This window comes from Haemaphysalis longicornis, unplaced genomic scaffold, assembly GCF_048455015.1.
Source record: "Haemaphysalis longicornis isolate Haplotype H1 unplaced genomic scaffold, Haemaphysalis longicornis Haplotype H1 scaffold_126, whole genome shotgun sequence".
NCBI lineage: Eukaryota > Metazoa > Arthropoda > Arachnida > Ixodida > Ixodidae > Haemaphysalis > Haemaphysalis longicornis.
Genome location: NW_027526228.1, coordinates 309,251 through 330,752, shown reverse-complemented (window position 1 = coordinate 330,752; position 21,502 = coordinate 309,251). Strand labels below are relative to the sequence as shown.

Genomic DNA, 21,502 nt, shown 5'->3' with positions numbered 1-21,502 from the left:
GGCGGGACGCAGAAGGAGCCGCTCATGCATGGTGCCGTGGCGAGGACCTCCTATTTTTTCACTTTCGTTTCGGGGTTGGCCTGTGTCGATAGAAATAAAAATTTCACCCTTCATCTGATGGTTTGGCCGACAGTTGCATTTGTAAAACGTACTGCATTTTCGTTTTCTCACTGGGGGCCGAACACGGTCGCATGCCTTCACTACACGGCCTCAGTTACAGCCGCAGACAGCAGGGGAATCGCCGCGGAGCAGACCGGCCGACCCCTGCCAGGCTGTTTCCGGCCTCCTGCGCCGGGCCATGCGCATGCGCAGTAGCGTTGTGAAAGAGGCGGATTCCAGACGCGGCGTGGAACTTAGGTTGCGACTGCTGTATCTAAAGCACGAAGAGTAAGACATAAAAGGGCCCATCTTCCCGCGAGGCGGACTCGAGTAAATGCGTCTTATAGGGGGTGGGTGTATTGCGTTAACGTTTAGTGTTTGGGAAGTTGGTGGTAGTGAACGCGTTGTATCAGCAGCATCTTGACGTAGTTTGAATGAGTCAAGGATATAAGGCGCGTTCGTAGCCTTTCATTCTGTGTCGGTTTTGTGGCACATTGGGAAGAGCACCATGTACCTCGCGTTCCGCCCACAGGTAGTGAATGCGTTGTATCAGTAGCTTCTTGACGTAGTTTGAATGAGTCAAGGATATAAGGCGCGGTCGTAGCCTTCCATTCTGTGTCGGCTTTGTGGCGCAGTGGGTAGAGCACCATGTACCTTGCGTTCCGCCCGCACGGTCGTGGGATCGAAACCAGGCGCCGGTAAGTATTATTTTTTTATATAGTGTAGCGGGAGGGGTGCGGACCTCTTGTTGAGAGCGAGGAGGGTAGAGTGATGCCGGAGAGGAGGAGTGGGGGAGAGGGTGCACTTGGAACGGCTGTTGCGGACGCCGAGGCACGCCAACGCCGACAACGCCGGGTGACATCGTGAGTTAAAGAAATGCTCTGCATTAAAAAAATACAGCCTGTTCAGTCCTCTGAAGCGAGTTTTTCCTTTGAAGGAGCACGATGGTATACTGTTTCGTACCTTATTGTAGATCTGAAGAAGGTAGGGTGACAAATGTTTCCTTTGACGAGTTCCCCGCCACTGAAGTTCGAGGCAAATGAATAAGGACAATTTCAAGGAAAAGTGAGAACAACCTTCGTTTTCTTTTGATATTTTTGCGTCACAATTGTTTTATTTTCGTAATTAGGCGCTTTAGTCGCTCGAGCAATCCCGACAGCTTGCAGCGAGCATTCTTCGCTGCACATAGGTATCGTATTTTAATATGGTCGATAGGTGTGCAAGAGCAACGAGCAGCGGTTCGTTGTCTTTACATCTGAGCGTACCTGTCATGTTCACGCCGAATTTATTGGTTTTTGTAGGTTATCCAGTTCCAAGCATCAAGGCCAGCATACTGAGCCTCATAGCGGGCTTTCCGGAGAGAACCGTCAAGGAACACATTAAGTGCTCAGTCTGCGTGCAGCGGCTCAAGGCGGCTGGCTCATCTAGACCTGCCGCTGCCATGATCTTCAATTTTGACCGGGGTGGGCTATCATATCCGAGGCTGGAATTCGTCTGTGCACTGAAAAGAGCGGCCCAATCACTCGCAGAACTTGCGGTATACTACGAAAAACCGACGGCACTTTTCGTGAAGACGATGCTACTAGCTGCACTAGAAAACACGATTCAGCCACAAAGGCTCAATGGAGGGTCAAACGAGGGCAGAGGTTGAGCTCGTGCTGGAGAAGTTCAGCCGACCTTTTTTCAAAAATTTTGCTGCGGAGAAAACGGCCAAGTGTGGCAAAGTGAAAATGTTTGCGCAGAAACCAGCCTCCAGAGACGTGCTGGAAGAGTGATTACTGAGCTGCATTGTTCAAGGGAAGTGTAGAATTGTGAACGAAAATGAACTCTTGACAAAAATGTCAAAGTGAAAAAGATTGTGCAAATCCAGAGATGATTAAGGTTCTGAAAACCTGACTAGAGTGTAGCATTGTGTGCGTAAAGCGTGGCAATGTGAATGTACATAAACTCGTGACAAAAATGTGAAATTGAAAAAGATTGTGCAAATCCAGAGCTGATTAAGGTTCTTAAACCTGACTAGAGTGTAGCATTGTGTGCGTAAAGCGTGGCAGTGTGTATGTTCATAAAATTGTCATGTAAATAAATTGAGAACGGCATCGTTGTTGAGTTGTAGTGTAGCAGGTCATTGTAGCACTTCACGTGCACTAGAAAAAAGGAATTTCCAATTGATTTGCAAAGACGGCGCCAAATCATCTTCGTTTACTAGTGCGTGTACGACCGTAAGTGGAATCTTCGGTGCTTGAATGCGCATTTTATTTTCCGAGCATTGAAAATTACTCCGCTACGTCATAGCAAAAAAAATGCTACACTTCAGGAGGAATTTCAACCGGAAGCCTCATTTTTGGTATTTACTATGAAAAAAAGTTTCCCTGGGAATCTTTTATGGCCTAACAAAGTTTGGTTTATGCTATGAACTTCCCGATGTACCTATATTCGGAAATAACCTCCCCTTCAAGTATGAACCGGGAAAGTTGGGTTAGCTAGCCTGTTGCGTTGTCGGCACGTGAGGTAATGTAATTCCTTTTTGTCATCATTTCATATTTTCATATAATACCATGAGGCTAAATGCGTCGCGTTCACCGGCGCCCAACTCACAAGGGGAAAGCCAGTCAAGCTTAATCAAGCTTAACCCTTTAAAAGCCAGACTATGAAGTAATATTCACAACACTGAAATTGGTGTTGATAATTTCCAGTTGGCTTATAAATTCCCTGTGGCAAAAAGTACAGCCACATTCACAATGACTAAGCACGTTTTTTTAATGTTCCTTTTTTGGAACATTGACGTTTCCAATACACAAAATGCAAAAGTTCTCTGGTACAAATTTTATCGGTTTCAAAGTGGAATTGCTTGCTCTTAGTAACCGAAGATAAGTCTTTATCTTCTTTAAATGACTCTGAAGAGTAGAAAGAGTGAAAACAACCATCTAAAAAAATCATCCCCGCTGTAGGTCTGTCAGCATTTCCCAGGCCGTGGTAGGACGGGAAGCACTTTCTGTGCAGCTGCATTTGACACTCTTGGCGCTGGTTAGTTTCGTTTTTTTTACAGTGATCACACCTCCCTGGCGTTGCTGGTACGAAGTACCTGGTACCACTGTTCTCTTTTGGAGTGCGTACATTGCAGTCATGTCAGCCAGTAAACCAAGGTATTCCGGAGAAGTTATTTTGCTGAACAAATCAAATGGGCTCACGTTCGCAGAACTCAGGAAATGTCTGTAGCAAAAGCTGAGGGTTCTGTCAGGCCAGTGGTTTACCGAACGTGACATGGTCGCCCCAGTCTGCTTCAAGCGAAGGCTGTAGTGGTCTAGTTTTCCCGGTCATAGCTGAAGCCTTGGGGCCTTTTTCTACAGTCAGTTGCCTTCGCACTTGCTTTTTTCATGGTGGCTCAGGACTCCAACATTCAGTAGGTGACACGTCTTCATCGGTGCACTGCATAACTTCTGAAAACCCGCAAATAAGCTCGGAAACAACTTCAGAAAAGTCGTTTTCGTGCACGTGCTCCTCGTCAGTAATGTTGCCATCTTCATCGGGTGGCAATCGAAATATAGATGCACCTTCCCGCTCCTCGTCTGAAAGGTTGAACAAAAGGTATATTGCAGTCTCCAAAGTCAACTAGGAAGCGTTGTGCCATAACCTATAAACGAAAATATGGTTGCACAGAACTGTGTTAGCACAAAAGAACACTAGTTCCAAAGTCGCGATCCCCAGGTACATTCACTAGGACTGCGGCGGCTATTCGCTAAACGTAGATGGCGCTCCTTCAACGTGCCAGAGAATCTCAAAATAATGCCAAGGAAAGGCGAGAAAGGTAGCATGCAAGCTTCTGCAAATGTTAACTAGAGGGCGCCACCAACATGTAAAAACAAGAAGAAAAAGTCACGCGAAGTGCGGTGGTCGGTCTCCGTGTTTCTGGCTCTGTGAAATACCAATGTTCCAAAAAAGGAACATTCGCACAAAACTCTCGAACCAGAAAGCTAGAGTGTCTTTATAAGTTCTTATATTACTCAGAGAGTAATCGCTAACTATCTGCTGACATTTTGATTCTGCTTGTACATTGCAACATTACCTTTTCTAGCAAAATGTCGCAACGATCATGTGGTGGTGAAGAAACTCAAAATATGCCTTTTTGTGAATTTGGATTGTTTTATTTCAGACAACCGAAAAAAAGTTACAGGGGAGATGTTACTGAGTAAACATGATAATCAACACAATAACCTCATAGACGCGGGTGTCTTCGGGAGATGCCGAAAAGGCAAACGAATTATCTGACAAAGCGACTTGCCCCGGCACCCATCCCCCCTACAGACAAATCAGGAGGAACGTGACAAAGTACAGAATTCTCGAGCTCCGAAAACATAATCATCATCATCATCATCATCACCGCAACATGCACACGTTTCATCCTGCTGCCTGTAGCTACCCGTGTATGCCCGGGTTCTCAGGCACCCTGCCCGTGCCTCGAAGAGCAACGCACTGCCTCTCGTATTGCCATAGAATCCCTCCCTTTTAATTTCCCGTTTCTCTGCCCTATACGTCTCCAGGGTTTTTTTCGCTTCCATTCTCTGTGCCCATTCCCTCGTCTCTGCTGCCTTTACCTGCTTTTTAACTGTTGTGTAAACCCCGCTTTCCCCTACCGACTTTCCGTACCGCTTGGTCAGCTGTCTGGTCCTCCGTCTCCACCGCGTGTCCACGCTCCTCAAATACAGGTACTTAAACACCCTCGCGGCCCATTTTTCGTCCTCCATGTCACGAAGTCGCTCCTCAAACTTTATCTTGCTCTGCGCCTCCCTCACCTCGAAAGACGACCGGCCCATATCCCCTTGTACCGCTTCATTTGTAGTTTTACTGTGGGCCCCTAGGGCCAATCTGCCTACCGCCCTCTGATTTACTTCCAGGCCCGCTTGAGTCTCTGGCTTCATGCACAGAACCGAATTAGCGAAAGTTAATCCTGGTACCATGACCCTTTTCCAGACTCCCCTTACCACCTCGTATTTGCTGTATCCCCAGAGGGCTCTATGCTTCATTATAGCCGCGTTCCGTCTTCCTTTCGTCTTAAGATGAGCCTCATGCGCCTGCGTGTAATCTTCGCTCTTGTTCAGCCATACTCCGAAATATTTATACTCTTTCACCAATGGTATTTCTACTTGCTGCACTGATACTGTTTTGTGCTCCTCGCCGTCATTAAAGACCATGATCCCCGATTTTTCTCTGCTAAAGGATAGCCCTAGGTGCTTCACCGCATATATCCATCAAGCCCTGCATACTTATCCGGTTGTCCGCCAATTGTCACCTTTTACCCCAGCCAATTATCCGTCAATTGTCCGCCAATTATCAGCCAATTGTTCGACTTTTACCCCGATGATGATTTCTATTGGTTTCCCCTTTGTATCGGGGTGATGACATGTCATCTGACCAAAAAGGACTAATATACCTATGTTTTACACTTTTGGTTCAATACTAGCGCTGCTTAGGGCAGGCACAAAAAGCTTATTAGGCATAAAATACTTTTTCTTTCTTTTTTTTCTTCTTTTCTCTTTTTTTTCTTTTTTTTCTTTTCTTCCCTTTTTTTCTCTTTTTTTTTCTTTTTTTTTCTCTTTTTTTCTCTTTTTTTTCTTTTTTTCTGTTTTTTCTCTTTTTTTTCTTTTTTTCGTCCACCAACATTCTAATCTTCTTTTCGGCGCTTTTACGCCCAGCATGGCGTAAAAGCGCCCCTAGCGGCGGGGAGCGAAACGAGACTCGGCTCAAGCGCTCCCATACAGCGCAGCCCTCTGGGCAGGTCCGAAGTATAGTTGGTCATGCTCGTAAGGGCCGGCGCGGCCGGCAACTGAGTAGCCGTGCTTAGCTTGCCTAGGCGTAGAAAGCAGTGGTTTTGGTTTACCCAGATAGTTGATAATGCCCCAGGCCGTACCAATGCCCACGGCTCCTAAGGTCAGATAAGCCACCGCACTGAACGCATCAGTATACGGAGTACAGTCGCGTAGTTCCATTTTCTCAAGCAGCCCTTTAAGCCAATCTTGGCAATTGTTTATCAGCAGCCAGTAATTTCCGTAGTACTTTATGTCGTCCACATTCTCTTCAACACGTTGCTTGGGAATCTTGTACTCGCCAAGGAATTTCTGAAACGAAACAAAGAAAAAAACTGTTATTTGAAGAATAAGGCGGAACTGAATCCGCGTCAAAGGACCCAGTGACGAACTAGCTATATATGATAAGCGGACCCCTTTAGAGTATCTGAAAGCGCATTGAACATTTGTAAAAGCATTTGTTTTCACTGCAGTTCAGTTCGTAAAAAAAGCGAAGATGAGTTTTGGTTTTCATTTTATCGGTAGTCTGGTTTTCCAAGTTTGCAGAGCTGTTTTATTGACTATGGTCATTTGAGTGCTATCGTGTCTTTGCTGTTCCACTATTGTACGGACGGTCTAAATGCCCAATTAACTACCTTATACTAAGAAGGGAGTGAAAGCTGGCTTTGGAAATGTCAAGGAAGACCCCAGGGAATCACTTGTCAGGGCACTGTACAAATTCCTGGACAGACGATTTCAGTACGTTATAACGAACAAACCGCTTGTCACGCACAATTACTGTGCACAGCCTTGCATTTACACATGACTCTGTTAACGAAGTTGTGGAAAAATTATGTTGCAAGAAAGAACAGAGTAGGGAATAAAACACTTAAAAAGGTGTCACGTAGAGTCTGAGTACTTCAGCAGCGCCAGTTAATACCTAAGAGGATTGGTCAATAAACGAAGTGAGAGTGTCTGGCCTAATTCTGGAGATAAGCTAAGCGGGTACCTACAGAAGATCATATCAAGTGTGACATTCTTTTGAAATCTCTCAACCATGTATAAATGCACCAGAAAACACAAAAAGAGAACCGACAAGGGAAATCTCCGTCTATCTAGTGACAGTGAGTACAGGCACCACAAATCCCGAGTCCCCATACATTGGCGGTATCCAGACATTTAAGGTGCTCAAAAGTGGAAGGTCGAAGCCATGAACGGTCGCTGTCAAAGCTTCGTCGAGTTCGGGCTGATGTTCTCTATGTTTTACTGCCCTCACAGCGTGTTGTACGGCAGCAAGAGCTGCTCGGCCGAAGAGCACCAAGGACGCATTGTTGCTCTACTAAGATGCGTGCCCTGTGTTCATGAAAAACTTGATGAATAATTAATAATTTTTCCATTAGAAAATTTTGAAAAAAAAGTATGCGAAAAAGGATAGGACGAGAAACATTCGGTTAAACCAGAGAGCGTAAGGTAGCGGTTATGGCGAGGGGAACAATGAACAGAACCGTAATTTCCAAGGCCGCCTCTTAGCATAGCTCTCACAACTGAGAGAAAAGAGAGGCTCATTTGTTAGTATTAGATATTTTAAGTAAACTCCCGGCATTTAGGAGATATAAAAGCGTCACACGTATTGCAGGCGGGTAAGCAGGCATATATCTAGCAATAAAAAGAGCGACAAACACAAGACCTAACCGCCCACAGATACAGCCCTGTGCCCCTGGGCTTTGAAGTTTTCTTGTGTTTAGGCGCTGTTTCTCGCTGTGTATACCCAAAATAAAAAAAATACTTTCCAACCACGGCCTGGAGGCATTGCGGAAAAAAGCTGTCAAGTAGCAATGTTTGAAGGAATAGCATTATGCGGATTAATAGTACATAGTAATGCTATCAATTTAGGCCAACAGCAGAAAAACGCAACAAGACAGACAAAAATCAGCTGCCTGTTATGCCCGCGCAGTCAGTGACAAGCACACGCACGGGGAAACCTAAAAATGTGGTTTATTCTGGCACAAGAATAGCATGGCGTTTTGCCACTGATTTAGCGCACGGTCCCAAAGCGTCTCACCCTCCATTGTCAATTTCGACGAGGAGTAGGGAACGGCGTTGGCGAAGTAGAGGGCACGCACTCTCGTGGGCGACGAATGGGCGCGGTGCCCGGAGGCACCGAACACAGAACAGTGCTGCCGCTGATGAGCACAGACGCAACATTTCCACCACGCGCTTTTCTGACGGTGGAAGCCACACATAATCTCCTCTTCTGTACGACATCTCTCTGTGGCAGAAGTCGTAGCGCAACTTCGACCGATCTTGTGAGGACAGTGTACGCAACCAAGCGAGTCGAAGGGCTTCTTCGGAGAGGCAAAGCGTCTTGGCTAGGCTGCGGTCACCACGAAGAGAAAAGGGAAAAATCGTGTCCGGAGTGCTCGGCTGCGGACGCGCATAAAGCAGGTAGAAAGGGCTGTATCCTGTGGGCTCGTGCCGGGCCGTATTGTATGCGTACGTAACGAAGGGCAAGATGGCGTCCCAGTTTTTGTGTTTGGAATCAACGCACATAGCGATCATGTTGGTAAGCTTCCGATTGACGCGTTCAGTGAGGCCAGTGATTTTCGGATAAGGGGCTGAGCATAGAGAAAGAAATACTAGTCAGAGTGGACACTCCCGTAGAGCCGTGCGGACGAATGACTGAGGGAAATGTGGCCTGCTAGGAGTGGCGTTGGTGGTGCCTCTCATGCCGGATGCCTTTGAGGCCTTCAAGGCATTGCGGAGCCGGTTTAGGGTGCGGCATATATCTCCTCGGTACGACGAGGCCTCGAAGTGTTCGCGCTCGACTTCCTGGGGGTCAAAAATGTCAATAATTATCTGGTCTATCTCGTACATTGTGGCATCTTTGCTCTCCAGCAGGTCAATGGTCGCTTGCAAGTCGTGCGGAGATAGAGACGGGGCTCCCAGAAGCTCATTCGCTGCCTTGAGCAGTCTTGCGGTAGCTACGCGAAAGATGCGTTGCTGCCGGCACAGCTTATCTATTCGACACTTACTGTCGATTGCCACTGGACGGTCTGGGCCAGCCATGCTGACCTCCGGCTGAGGGCGGGGATGATCAGCGGAAACAGCAGTCAACGGAACGGGGTTCTGGGTACCTCAAGCCGGAGGTGACGTCGGTGGTCTCCTTCATTGTGTGCGGTCATCCTCCCGGGTTTAAGAGCACCAGAAAATATTACGGAAGAAAGAGAGAAGTGAGACCTGGGCCATGGCTGCCCTTAGCGGGGGTGATCACTTTACAGACAGGGGAAATCTACATGATGACAATGGTAATGACTGGTTCATACCCGTCAGGAGATTCAACAGCGCGCAAAACAAACTAATGCGGGGTTCACCCGGCCGCCATACCGGTTTTTGGATCCGGAGACACGGGCGAAGACTGTCCCTTTCTTCTTATGTGTTTCGACATCAAGAGTTGTTTATCCGTAAGGTTGGTTAAGGCACGCAGAGGAGTCTGCCACCACTTTTTGAATAATGTCTTGCATCGTATCGAAAATACCCGTCCTGCACTGACCGGTAAATGAAATCTCGCTCGAAAAGCAGCTGTCATCGTCACAAAAAATTTACCTTAGTATGTTTAAGCTTGCGTTATGATTCACAGGTGGTTGCCCCAGTAGTGGCCTACTGACACACCAAGAAATTTCAAAGTTGTACATGGAGCTGCGTGTGGAGCTCGTCATTGCCTTTTAGTTCAAAGTTAATAAAGCATGCACACCATCCACTTATAGTGAGCTGTGGTCATCATCGGTGGATAAATCCCATGAGTGTGTAGACTCTTAGGGGCCATCAGCTTTTGCGTGTGTCGCCCTTATGTTTATCATTCCACCGTTTCAGGCCAGATCTAACTCATAAGTTTGGCTACGTGCGCCCGTGTTACCCTCTTTCTAATCGAACGTCTGCAGTGCATCCACCAGGTACACCTTTAGCAAGCTGCAGTCGTAGGCTCGATGTGCTGTATCAAGTTTTCAGGCTATAAGATGGTTTCACTTCTGGGCTTCCAGGTACATAGCAGATGAGAATGGTCTTGCGACATACGTTTGGAGATGGGCGCCCGGCAAGGGAACATTACATACAGAATGTGTCATGCTAAGCAGCCATAAAGCGCACAAAGTCGCTTTACCGAATGGTTTTAGGGCGCAGCCTATGGTAGCCGTTACATGGGTTTCCAAACGTGGACGTCCGCGTAACTTAGTGACCGAACGCAGCTGCGATGGCAAAGAAAGAAAACACGCAGGAGCGTTCGGCGAAGGGTCAAGAGTAGGGTGGCGCGCGGCCGTGGCTACGGCGTCATGCCCTCTCACTGCCTCCTCACTGTTGTTTTATGCGAGAGGGGGCCCGAGAACCACACCGGGGGTGGTCATCCTCACGGACTTCAGGACTGCCCTGCTGTGGCTACACGCGGCCTACCACCCCACCAACAGCAGCGGCTACCTGGAGCGCTCCCTTGCATCCAAGCTGCACACTGTGGCCTCCCGAGGCTGTGACCTGTGGCTTCTCCACTGGCTGCCGGGCCACAGTGGTATCCGGGGCAACGAGGGCGCCGACGCCCGAGCCAGGGAGGCCCACCAGGAGGGCACCCCAGTTTCCCAAGACGTCACCGCCTTTAAGGAAGCCCGCACCGCCCTGGCCCGCATGGTGCAGACGATGCACCCCAACCCTCGCATTGTGAGTGGCCTGGCGCCACAGCCGCTGCCTGCACGCATCAGCAGGGATGCCCGCTGCCTGCTTCTCCGCATGCGGCTCGACTGCTGCAATGTGGCGGAGCGCCTGCACCGACACGGGAGCAAGGACTGCCCTACATGGGTGGACTGCCAGAAGCCAGAGACGCTGGAGGACCTATTTTGCTTCTGCCCCCTCCACGCGGGCCCGAGAGCAGAGCTCCACCGAGCGCTCCAGCTTCCAGACCTTCCCAGCGCCTGCATGAAGACCTTCTGTTCCCAATGGGGCCTGCGGCAACCCAACGGGAAGTTGAGTTGTCGCCCATCTACTCCATTACCTGGAGACGACCGGCCTCACGCAGCGGCTCTAGCCAAGAGTGCAGTGCCTGGACTGATGCACCCGGACTGATAGCTTTCGAGGACTAACAGCTACCTTTATACGTTTTACTGCAAAGCAGTATATGTCTAACCACCCAGTTTTCATTCCGGTGTCGTCGATTTACTCGACGCCTCTCCGAGGCTCCTCCTCACCACTGCTAACAACTCTTTCACAACTATAATTCCCCTCGCCTCCACCGACCCCCTTTAGGAATTTGCGCTGTCGGCAGCTAACGGCGGTATTGCGGTTATCAGGTGATTTCAAAATATAAATAGAAGCGCGGATGGGCGTAAAAAATGCACTATACTCCTTAACATGAAATTTTGTGCGCAGCGCGAGCTGCAGTGTTCTCGGTCACGGCGCGTTTCTGCGGCGCCTCAGCCAGTGTTCGCGTGATCATCGAACGCACGGCAGCATGGGCTACTTTGCTGCTGCCACGCAGCGCACGCCGCTGCCGGCCAGCATGTTGCAAATCGTGTTTGAATCGCACGAGCAAATGTCACATGGTTCGGATTAGTTCGCAGGAGCATCGAGACTGTTGTTGCATATAGTGCTTGAACCATCCGCGCAAATGTCACGTGGTTTCTATTGGCGGAGACTGGAACAGCGTCTTGGGAAAGTGAGACCGGAGGGTGCACCTTGCTGGCGACGAATGAGACATGTGCGAGGGGAAGGAAGTGAGAGAGATAACGCCGTAGCCGCAAGTGTCGAACTCCACCTCACTCTTCGCTAGAAGCTCCTCTCCGTTTCCTTTCTTTCGTCGCTGCTTCGTTCGCTCACTCGGTTACGCGGTCATAAACAGACGCGGCTACCGCGAAGCCCAGAGAACTGCCAAAGGCTGCCCCCTAAAACGACCGAAATTCGCTGTCGCCGTTTATGCTCAAATTCCACTTCGCCACGTATCTGCGAATTCTTTCCGGTTGAAGAGAAACTTGTCCAGTGGGAACGCCGGCGTGGGCCCATATTTCTCTTTCAGCTTGGAAGGCCCTTCCGAGTGACCGGTTGCCGGTTTATGCGGGCACGGTTTGTGGGAAAATAAAACCCGCCCGCATCTTCCCACGGGGGGAACTCGAGTAAATGCGTCGCAGAGTGTGGGGGTATCGCGTGAATGTTGCGTAATTGGGTATGGCTTGGGAATGCTTATTTGTTATTTCGTCTCTATTATTCTTATTTATTGAATGAAGGAGAAGCGAAGGCAAGGAATGTAAAGTTAAAGTCTGTCTTTATTGCTTGGTGCCGTCAAGCAAAGCGTCAAGTCAAGCGAAAGCCAAGCAAAGACGCCCTTGACTGAATTCCGAACGCGCGTTCCGCCGCTTATATACACACCGTCCGCGTTCGAGGGAGAGGAGTACGGGGCAGAGACGCGCTTGCGCACACTTCCGTACACAAGCGCGCGAAATTTCCACGCACCCACCACGCCGTTATCACGTGTACACGCCCTGCCGCCGTTACTGTTGGGCGCGACGCAGTGCGCGGGTAGCTACGACGCATGCGCGCACAGACGCGCTCCCCCCGCACCGCCGCAGCTGTTGTTGAGAGCGACAGAGCGCACGGGATACGCGCGCTCCTCCTGCACCGCCGCACCTGTTGTTGAGAGCGAGGAGGGTACGGGGGAGAGACGCGCATCTGCGTCTCGACGCGACGCGCATGCGCAGTGAGCGTGTGGACGGCGCCGACAACATCGACGAGTGACATCGCCAGCCTAAGAAATGCTCCGCATTTAAAAAGGGGACGTGCCCACACAGCTAGGCGTCATGCCCATACCGATAAAATGCCGGTTGTGCTGGTGGGTGATTTAGATGTCGAAATTGTATGGCTCAATGCGCTTAGTTGGCTGTCCTTCATCGAGTGGTTCGGGTGGGGGTTGATGTATTACACAGACATCTTACACGGACAGTAAGATGCCTACGATTAGGAAGAAAACCGGTCAGCCACATGTTTGTACGCGGAAATGGAGCTGAAGGGCTTCCAGGTTTTAAACCGTTATGGGACGGATGCATGCCGTTCGTTTTGAGGAAGAGCAAGTATTGAAGCGTTGGCCCGAATACAAGCGCGAACAGGCGCAAAAATAGCGGAAACCTGCCGGCGCCACCGTTAACGCCTAAAGTCCAGCTCGTCGACTAGCGGCGAATTCCTCCCGGATGAACAGCAACTTGCTCGCTTGGAACGCCGGCGTGAGCCAATGTCACTTCTTCAGAGGGCTTTCAGGAGATATTTTCGACCGCGTCTGTCACTTCTAAGCACGCACACATGACCGGTTGCCGGTTTATGCCTGCGCATGTTTGTAGTGGAGAATAGTAGGAGAGAGGTGGGGGTGTGCACGCGCAGCTATAGGTTTCATGTCCGTACTGATTGATGGCATGTCCGTTGTGCTGGTGCGAGGTATAAATGCGGAAGTAAAACGGCCCAATAGAACTTTTCCGGAGCCCTCAGAGGTAGAGCGGACTGGGTTTGTGTGTTTCCCAAAGAATAAGATGCTTACGACGCGAATGGGACATCGCCAGCTCCACGTTTGTCTGCAAGACCAAAGCATGGATCGTTCAGAGGTTCATTCTGCCAATTGGCTAGGAAGTATACTTCATCGCAAATTAGAACAAAAGCGTTTTGTTCCGTGCACTCCGTGGAATCCGTCCAGCTTTGCAAGTCATCCTTCTTCACAGAGTGAAAGGGCACTAGTTTTTTTTCTCACTCTCTCCCTCTTTCTATCTCCACTTTATCCTGTCACTCCCCCTCTACTTCCCTTCCCCTGCACTGGGTTGTATGCAGGTGAGCTCCCTGCCAATCTCAAAATATTCCCAGTGAATTTCCTTTCCTATTCCTGTCCCGCCAACCACAATACCCCCTCCCCCCGCCGCCGCCAAGAAGCGCCCGTTCCGCCTTCCCTCTCCTCATATGCTGTTGCGTTCGCCGCTAATTCAAACCACGTTACATTTGCGGGGAAGGCTCAAACACGATTTGTAACAACCCGCTGACTGGCGGCGGCAAAGCGATGCGAAATAACAGCAGAGTAGCGCGCTCCGCCGTGTGCTCGCTGATCACGCGATGCAATCCTGAGACGCCGCAGATATGCACCGTGCCCGAAAAGGCTGCAGCTCACGCTGCGCCAGAATTTCGGATTAGAGAGTATAGTAACCGTCAGTGCGTTGTTAATATCACAAAAACGTATTTACACCAGGACGCTTCGATTCACCAACTGAGATCACCATGGATCGGGGTGGTTAAACGACACGCCAATTTTTACACCAATTTAATGAATAACACCCCAAATGTGCTCCACTTCGGTGACTTTTCTCTGTTCGAGCAAGGTAATAGAACAATCGAACAAGTACAGGGGATGCATATTTAATTATAATGCAGGCGGACATAGCCACGAGTCCCTAGGACGCCACAATTCAACAAGTTCAAGTACCGCCCCACTTAACTATAAAATTGCCATTTGTGTGCGTGCCCTTCCGCTTAGGCCGACGAGAATTGCAGCCTTAAAACTATACTTTACATTTGCCAGCGATTATGCCTAAACATCTAAATGGTAATGCTCCATTAACAAAATGCCTCACTGTATACAGGTAAGTATTCAAATGGTAAGTACATCTGACAATGGTTTAAAGCAAGTCTCAAGAATGTGGCGTTTCAGGGTTCTCTTAATTATTCAGAAGTACGTTCTTTCTTGGCGCGAAGGTCAGCTAGCTGTGATTGTAACAATTTCTGTGCAGGTCATTTAGATTAGCCCAGGCTTTTCTTACCTTGTTGTTAAAACACCTCCTGTTAAATTCTTCGACCTTCAGTCGGTCGCACTTTCCAACCAGGTTTCCGTTGACGTTGTTCCCATCGCAGATGAGGACTTCATCGTCATACACGAAGGCTACCATCCAGTGCTGCCAACATGCGACACCACCTGAGCCATCTGTTTGGATCAAGGATGCGCTGGCAGATGATTCCAGTGACTGAAGGGGCCTCGTCCCAGTGTAAACCCTGCACCGCTCACCAGGGTTCTCTGAAAAAAAAATTCCGTTTACGATCATTACGGCAGTAGCAGTGCCACGTTTCTGTATTTTAGCATATCAACCACCGAACTCCAGCCGGAACATCTTATGATTTAGTTTGAAAGCAATCAGGAGATAGCGTTGATGATCAAAGCTATTCAGTGTTGCTTAAATGACTTCAGAATAAACCTGACCGATGAATAAAGCCTTTGATAGTATTTATACATCCATCAAACAGCTTATACAAAAACCCAACTCCCACGCGACTTTCTGAAGTGCAAATTTTCACGACATCTCTTTGTCTCGAATACGGGCCTACACTTAGCACTTTACCCAAAAAGAGCAAGAAAATTGCGCCACGTGAGGAATTGAGATTTGAAGACTCAGGGAGCAACGAAAGTGGTGGTATTCACTAAATTTATTTTGGCTTTTGTGCGGTCTGTTTCCCTAAAAGTTATGTTTGTTTCCCCAAAAAAAGAACGTCTGTCGTGAATGCTTCCCAACCTACGCGATAGTATTGCCGCGAACCATGCTTTGGGTTTTTTTTTTATTTACGTTTTGTTTTTATCTCCCGGCTGCGCCAGTCTGGGTTATCCGAGTGCCAAGTGAAGCGCGTGTTCATTTCTTTATTTTAATTGCGCACGTGTTATCTCTTTTGATAGAGAGAGGGTTTCGAACTAACACCCACAGCCTAGAATAATCTTGCTGTTTTTCCTTCAAGCCAACAGCGTCATCTTTGGCATGGTAACATCAGGTATAGGTGCGGGGTACATGCAACGGGTACATGTGCTACCACTGCGGAGAGGCTGATCACCTATATCGTCGCTCCCTATATAAGAGACTCGGCCTGCGCAGTTTCTCCATCGACAGACCTCGCCCTCTCCCTGGTCTACGATCACGTGACATCAACGAGTATCTATCTCAAACCAGCCGTGGGCTAGCCCGTTTCAACCGCTTGCCACCACCCTACCAGTTGTTGGGAATCCAACGGCTGCCACCACTGTTGGGAATTCCACCGCTGTCTCCACTGATGGGACTCACGCTACCGTGGTCGATGTGCGCCGAGGTTGGTGTCGTGCCGTGGCAGTCGTGACGAGGAAGTAGACGGAAAATAAAACTGTATATACAAGTATTTACATCTCGGTATCAGAGAACGGGCAGTGCGCTCCTGTGAGCGAGCGATTAAATAGGCGCGTTGGGTCCTTTCCCTTTCACCCTTTTTCTCGGCTGACGTCAGGAAGCACCAATCACAAAATTCATGGCACTGAGAGTGGCGCCCCCACGCACAAACACACACGCACATGCACAGACCGGCTCCTCTCCTGCTCAGGTGAGCACTAGGTTGCCGCCGCCGTGGCATTCCGCCTATGGTCGGGGACCCCTTTGTCCTGGGGATGTTGCACAACCATGAAGAAGATGTCTTGCACCCCTCTGTCGTGATATTTGTAGGGTGGCTTGTAGAACACCGCTCCAGCTTTGTCATACACCCCACAAAAGGGCATTACAAAGAGGCGCGGGCACGCCGCCGAAGCTTTCAGTGCGTGGCGCCATGCAATGCTATTGTTAGCACCTCCGCTGGCCGGTGGGCGCTTGAAGGGCCACGAGGTCGCTGAAGGGCTATTGTCAAGTAGCCGTATAGTTCGCCACTGAACACGCCGGGTCGTGGAAAGTTGAGGGATGGTCAACAGCAAGATTTCGATGATTCACCCAAACGCAGAAAATGGGTTGCGTAACAGCGTCGCAACAGCACCCCCGGCGCCAGACAATGCATCAGGAGGGCGAACGGCTCATCGCACGAGATTGTCTAAATTCATTGATGCACATAAAATCCTTACGGAAAATCAATTTCGTGTCTGCAAAAACAAATCAACACAACTGGCGCTACTGCATCAAAAAGAATATATCCTTACACAATTTGAAAATAAGGCTCTGGTCATAGGAATTTTTGTAGATTTTTCCAAAGCCTTTCATTTAGTGAACCATGAACTACTGATTAAGAAACTAGCGTGTCGCAAACAGCTCCGACATTCCAAACAGAACACAAATAAAACATCGTGACGTCATGGGCTGCCTACTCTCGCTACCAGGCCGTTGCTTGGTGATGCTCTCTGCGCCCTGTAGGTACGGGTCTTTTTTTTAGTTTCTTTCGCCGTGGCCGTAATGGTGGCTTACAGCTGTGTTGCATGTGTGCAGAGTTCACTGGAGAGGTCGTCGTTTTTAGCAGCGGTGGGTTAACCAACCGATTGCCAGCGATGCAAGATGGTGAGTGTGGTTAGTACTTCTAGTTTGTTACGATTCAATGCTTTTCATACCTCCATTTTTCCTTCTTTGCTGTGTTGCCCCGTGAGGGATGTCACGAGGCCTTACACAGTCTATCCGCACGCACAAAATAAACGGACGGTCGTCGTAAAATTACCGCAGCTTCTCAAGACTGTGGGAATGCGTTCACACCAGCTGAAAATAAAGCCAATCTTAGGTATTTCGTATACTATCTGATTGCTTAGCTTGAATGTAAACGAATGGAAATGCAACACAGCCAGCGAGGCAGACTATAAAACTAGCCGCCTTGGCATTTATTTGTAGCAAATTATTTGCATTACGAAACTTGAGAAGCTGTCGCGATCGGTATTCATTACGTAAAAATCACATTCTCGCTATATTTCTTCCTTAATTGTACATGGTACAAAGGTACCTTGTTCTCTACGTGCTCTTCTGTTGCTTTCTCTCGCAGCTTCGTGCCGCAGAGCTGGAATCCATGGGGACTTTTGTGGCTGTGGCCTGGCATATGGTCGCAACATCAGGTTGGTACGGCTGAAGTCCGTCCAGGGGATTGTCTCGCGATGAAAGACTTTGCAACCCCTTTGGCTCTTACGTAATCGTAATAATTAGTGCGTTGCTATACCCATAAACATATATACACTGATGGCTCAGTGACAGAAGGATCTTCCACGATTGGTGTTTGGATACCTGCGTCGGGCACTACGATAACCAAAAAACTCAGTCACAGGACGTCATCAACAGTAACTGAGCTCGCCGCCATCCGTGCTGCTATTGAATATATCACCACGCAGTCACCCAGCCAATGGGCTATCTTTACGGATTCCCGCGCGGCCCTTCAATGCCTCCAATCTTTCCCTTCTGACCAGCTAGTCGGGGACATTCGGTTTTTACATCACCAAGGCGTGAATGCTTGCCATTTCGTCGAACTACAGTGGATACCGGCACATTGCGGGGTATTGGGTAATTCAACAGCAGACGCTGCAGCTTCCCAAGCTCACAACTGCCAAGTGCCTACTGCGGCAATACCGTTCTCTAGGAAGGATGCGGCCGCACTTGCGTGTCGTGTTGCGCGGCAGGTACAGCTTTCAATATGGGTGGATCCTTCACGTCGCTATACCCCGCTTTATTCTGTCGACCCAGAATGTACTTTCAAGTTACCCTCTAATCTCACGAAACACGACGCAGCCGTATTACATCGCATACGCCTGAACGTCGCCTACACTCGCCTTTTTCGTTTCAAGCTTCAGCAGACCAGCTCACCCTTCTGTCCGGACTGTAACTGTACCGAAGATATTTACCATGTCGTATGTGTGTGTAAACTATATGACGAACCAAGACGCTCCTTGACAGTGACTTTGGGCAGGCTACCCACATCGTGTCTTACGTTGAATGATGTGCTTGGCCCCTGGTCATGCGCAAAGATGGCTTCACGTGCGACGAGGGCCTTCCTAAGCTTCCTTCGCAGTTCAGGCCTAGTTCACAGACTTTAACAGTGCCGAGCATTGACTCGACATGTGCTACAGAACCGTGACCGTCACCTGTGCGCTCTCAAGTTCTTAGTGGTGTCCCAGTGAACATTTCGGGGCTGTGATCACCGTGACTACTAGGTTGGCAGTCAAAGTGTTGTGATTGCTCGTGGTCGCTCCGCAGTTTTCTGAACTGTGCTTAAATTCAAAGTGAACCTTCAGCCATTGCGTGTTTACCCCGTTTTTTTATTTTTAACCTCACCTAGTGATCTCATGACCCCGTGTTGTCGCTCCGCGGTTGCCTGAACTCTGCTAAATTTGAAAGCGAACATTTCCCCAGTGCGCTAGAACAATTCTCTAGTGTGTTTTAACACTTCTTTTACTTTTACTTCGTACTACTGAACTCTGTATACAGACCACTTGTCGTTTTTTTCTTTTTTTTTTCATTTGTGTCATTATTCACCTGACGTAGCATGTTAGGCTATCTGCTGGACAGACCTCGTCAGTACCATTAAACTGCGTTCTCTCTCTCTCTCTCTCTACCCTGGGTAAAAGTACATGATAAATCAGAATACAGTGCGCAACACACTTGTCCATAACAGCCATCATAATCTATCTGCCCCTGAAAACTGCGGAAACAAACTTTTTGCAAAAACTGGCAGGACAAAAGGTGCGGGTAAGACTTAAGAACGCCATGCCGTAGTGCTTTTCTTTATATTCTATTCGGGCGAGGCAGGATAAGGTTGGAAGTATGGCATCTGTGTTATAGATAAGTCTGTTGCCCTATGTACAATCACAAGCTTTATGACAGTAAACACGGGAGCACGTGCCGCTCGATACATTCAGAACTGTCTATCGATGGCATGGCGCACTTTCACAGTTCGTGCACTTAAGAGATCCACTCCGACTACGGTTTATTGCGCGGTTGTCTACTGCGGCAGCTACGTCACAATATCTGGAACCTCTTCCAGGGAAGACACCTGCAGTTGAGGGCCACATTAACAACTGGCGAAACAAAGCAAACCTACTGGAAGCTTTGTTTTTCGGTGTCCGATTGGGTGATAAACAATGCTTTATCATCAGCCGTCATATTTATAGATTCTTGGACATGACTTCAGCAGCAGGCAACTGTGCGATAAATTGTTTTCATGGCGAGTGTCCCCTAACGCACAAACTGCGGGAATGCGCCAGACACAGATCAGCTTACGCTCCCATGCTTACTGTCATAAAGCTTGTGACTGTACATACTAGATGAGCTGTAGTACTGCAGTTCGAAAGTCTACAGACGGAACAAATGAGTGACAAAGACAGAATGGAAAATTGTTCAAGTCTGCTATCTATTCTTCCTGTTTTTTCTCAAGCGTTTGAAAAAGTCTTGCACTGTAGATTGTCTAAATTCATTGATGCACATAAAATCCTTACGAAAAATCAATTTGGTGTCTGCAAAAACAAATCAACACAACTGGCGCTACTGCATCAAAAAGAATATATCCTTACACAATTTGAAAATAAGGCTCTGGTCATAGAAATTTTCGTAGATTTTTCCAAAGCCTTTCATTTAGTGAACCATGAACTACTGATTAAGAAACTAACGTGTTACGGTATTAGGGGCACTGCTGATTTGTTGATAATGTCATATCTGTCTAATAGAACAGAGGTTGTCCACATAAATGAAGCTCACTCTAGTGTTAGCCCTGTGGTCTCTGGTGCCATTGTGACATTGTGACATTGTGAATACTAGTGGCACAGCTACATTTGTTATTTATGCAGGCGACACTAGTACGTTTTTTTCTGGCGATAATATTCATGAACTTATCTGTACATGTAATCTCACGATGGAGGCGCTGCACAAATGGTTTAATGCAAACTACATGCGAATAAACGAAACTAAAACAGAAGCAGTTATATGTCACCCTAAAAACAAACCGGTTCCCTTTCATTCTACTATTAAGCTAAATTCGCGAAATTTACAGTTTGTGGATAGCTTCAAATGCCTAGGTGTCGCGTTTTCCGCAAACATGTCGTAGGATAATCATGTTGATCATGTTATAAATAAGTTGGCTCGAATCGCTGGTGTTATTGGTCGCTTAAGGTACATTCTCTCTAAATCTGTGTAATTGCTTCTGTACAGTTGTCTTTTTTACTCTAATTTAAATTATTCTCAACTTGTTTGGGTACCGCGAAGTATTCCTTCTTCATAAAGTTTATTTACTACAAAAAAAAATTCTTCGTCACGTTTATAACAAAGGTTATAGGGAGCGAACCAAAGACATCTTTCTTAAAAGTGGTGTTATCAAAATCTTCAGCTTGTACAATTATCGTTTGAGTAAATGATTCAAAATAGAAACCAAGAGAACCATAAACTACATGCGTAATTTTGCCCGGTTGCAACAGAAAGAAATCAGTTATCCTTTCAGGAATAAGGAAGTTCGGGCGGTCCCTACAGCCCGTTTAAACACTGGGAAAGAGCGCATACAGTATACCCTGCCTTCACTTTTAAATGTATTTGAGTGCGCCGATTTCGATATCTATAAATTTTCTAAGCGTCAATTACATGTCATGTGTACTAAAACGTTAACCTTTCTCTGTCGCTCATTTGCTTTCTGGTTTAACTGTTCTTTTTATACCTGTTGAAAATAACGGGTATTACCTGCAAAAAAAGTCTTATTGTTAGCTTTTGTTGTTACTTTTTCGGTTGCCTTTATAACTGTGTGTTTTCTTTTGTCGCGATGCTGCTGTCTGAGCAAAAATGGGGCTGCGGCCTCGTCAAGCTGTCTATGACAGCTTTTTTCCGCGGTTCGTTTGTCTGTATCTGTGTTTA

General features: G+C 47.9%; 1 protein-coding gene across 3 annotated transcripts in view; it reads right to left on the bottom strand.

Annotated features, from left to right (window-relative positions):
- Positions 1 to 4,219: 4,219 nt before the first annotated feature.
- LOC144163629 (uncharacterized) overlaps positions 4,220 to 21,502 on the bottom strand; it is an 86,878-nt gene continuing 69,595 nt past the window's right edge. For all 3 annotated transcript variants that reach the window (XM_077694434.1, XM_077694436.1, XM_077694435.1), the window contains 2 exons: positions 14,696 to 14,946; positions 4,220 to 6,212 (listed from right to left, as the gene is read on the bottom strand). In XM_077694434.1, coding sequence (XP_077550560.1) covers positions 5,838 to 6,212; positions 14,696 to 14,946 — 626 coding nt within the window. In that variant the 3' untranslated portion in view covers positions 4,220 to 5,837. The remainder of the gene's footprint in view (positions 6,213 to 14,695; positions 14,947 to 21,502) is intronic.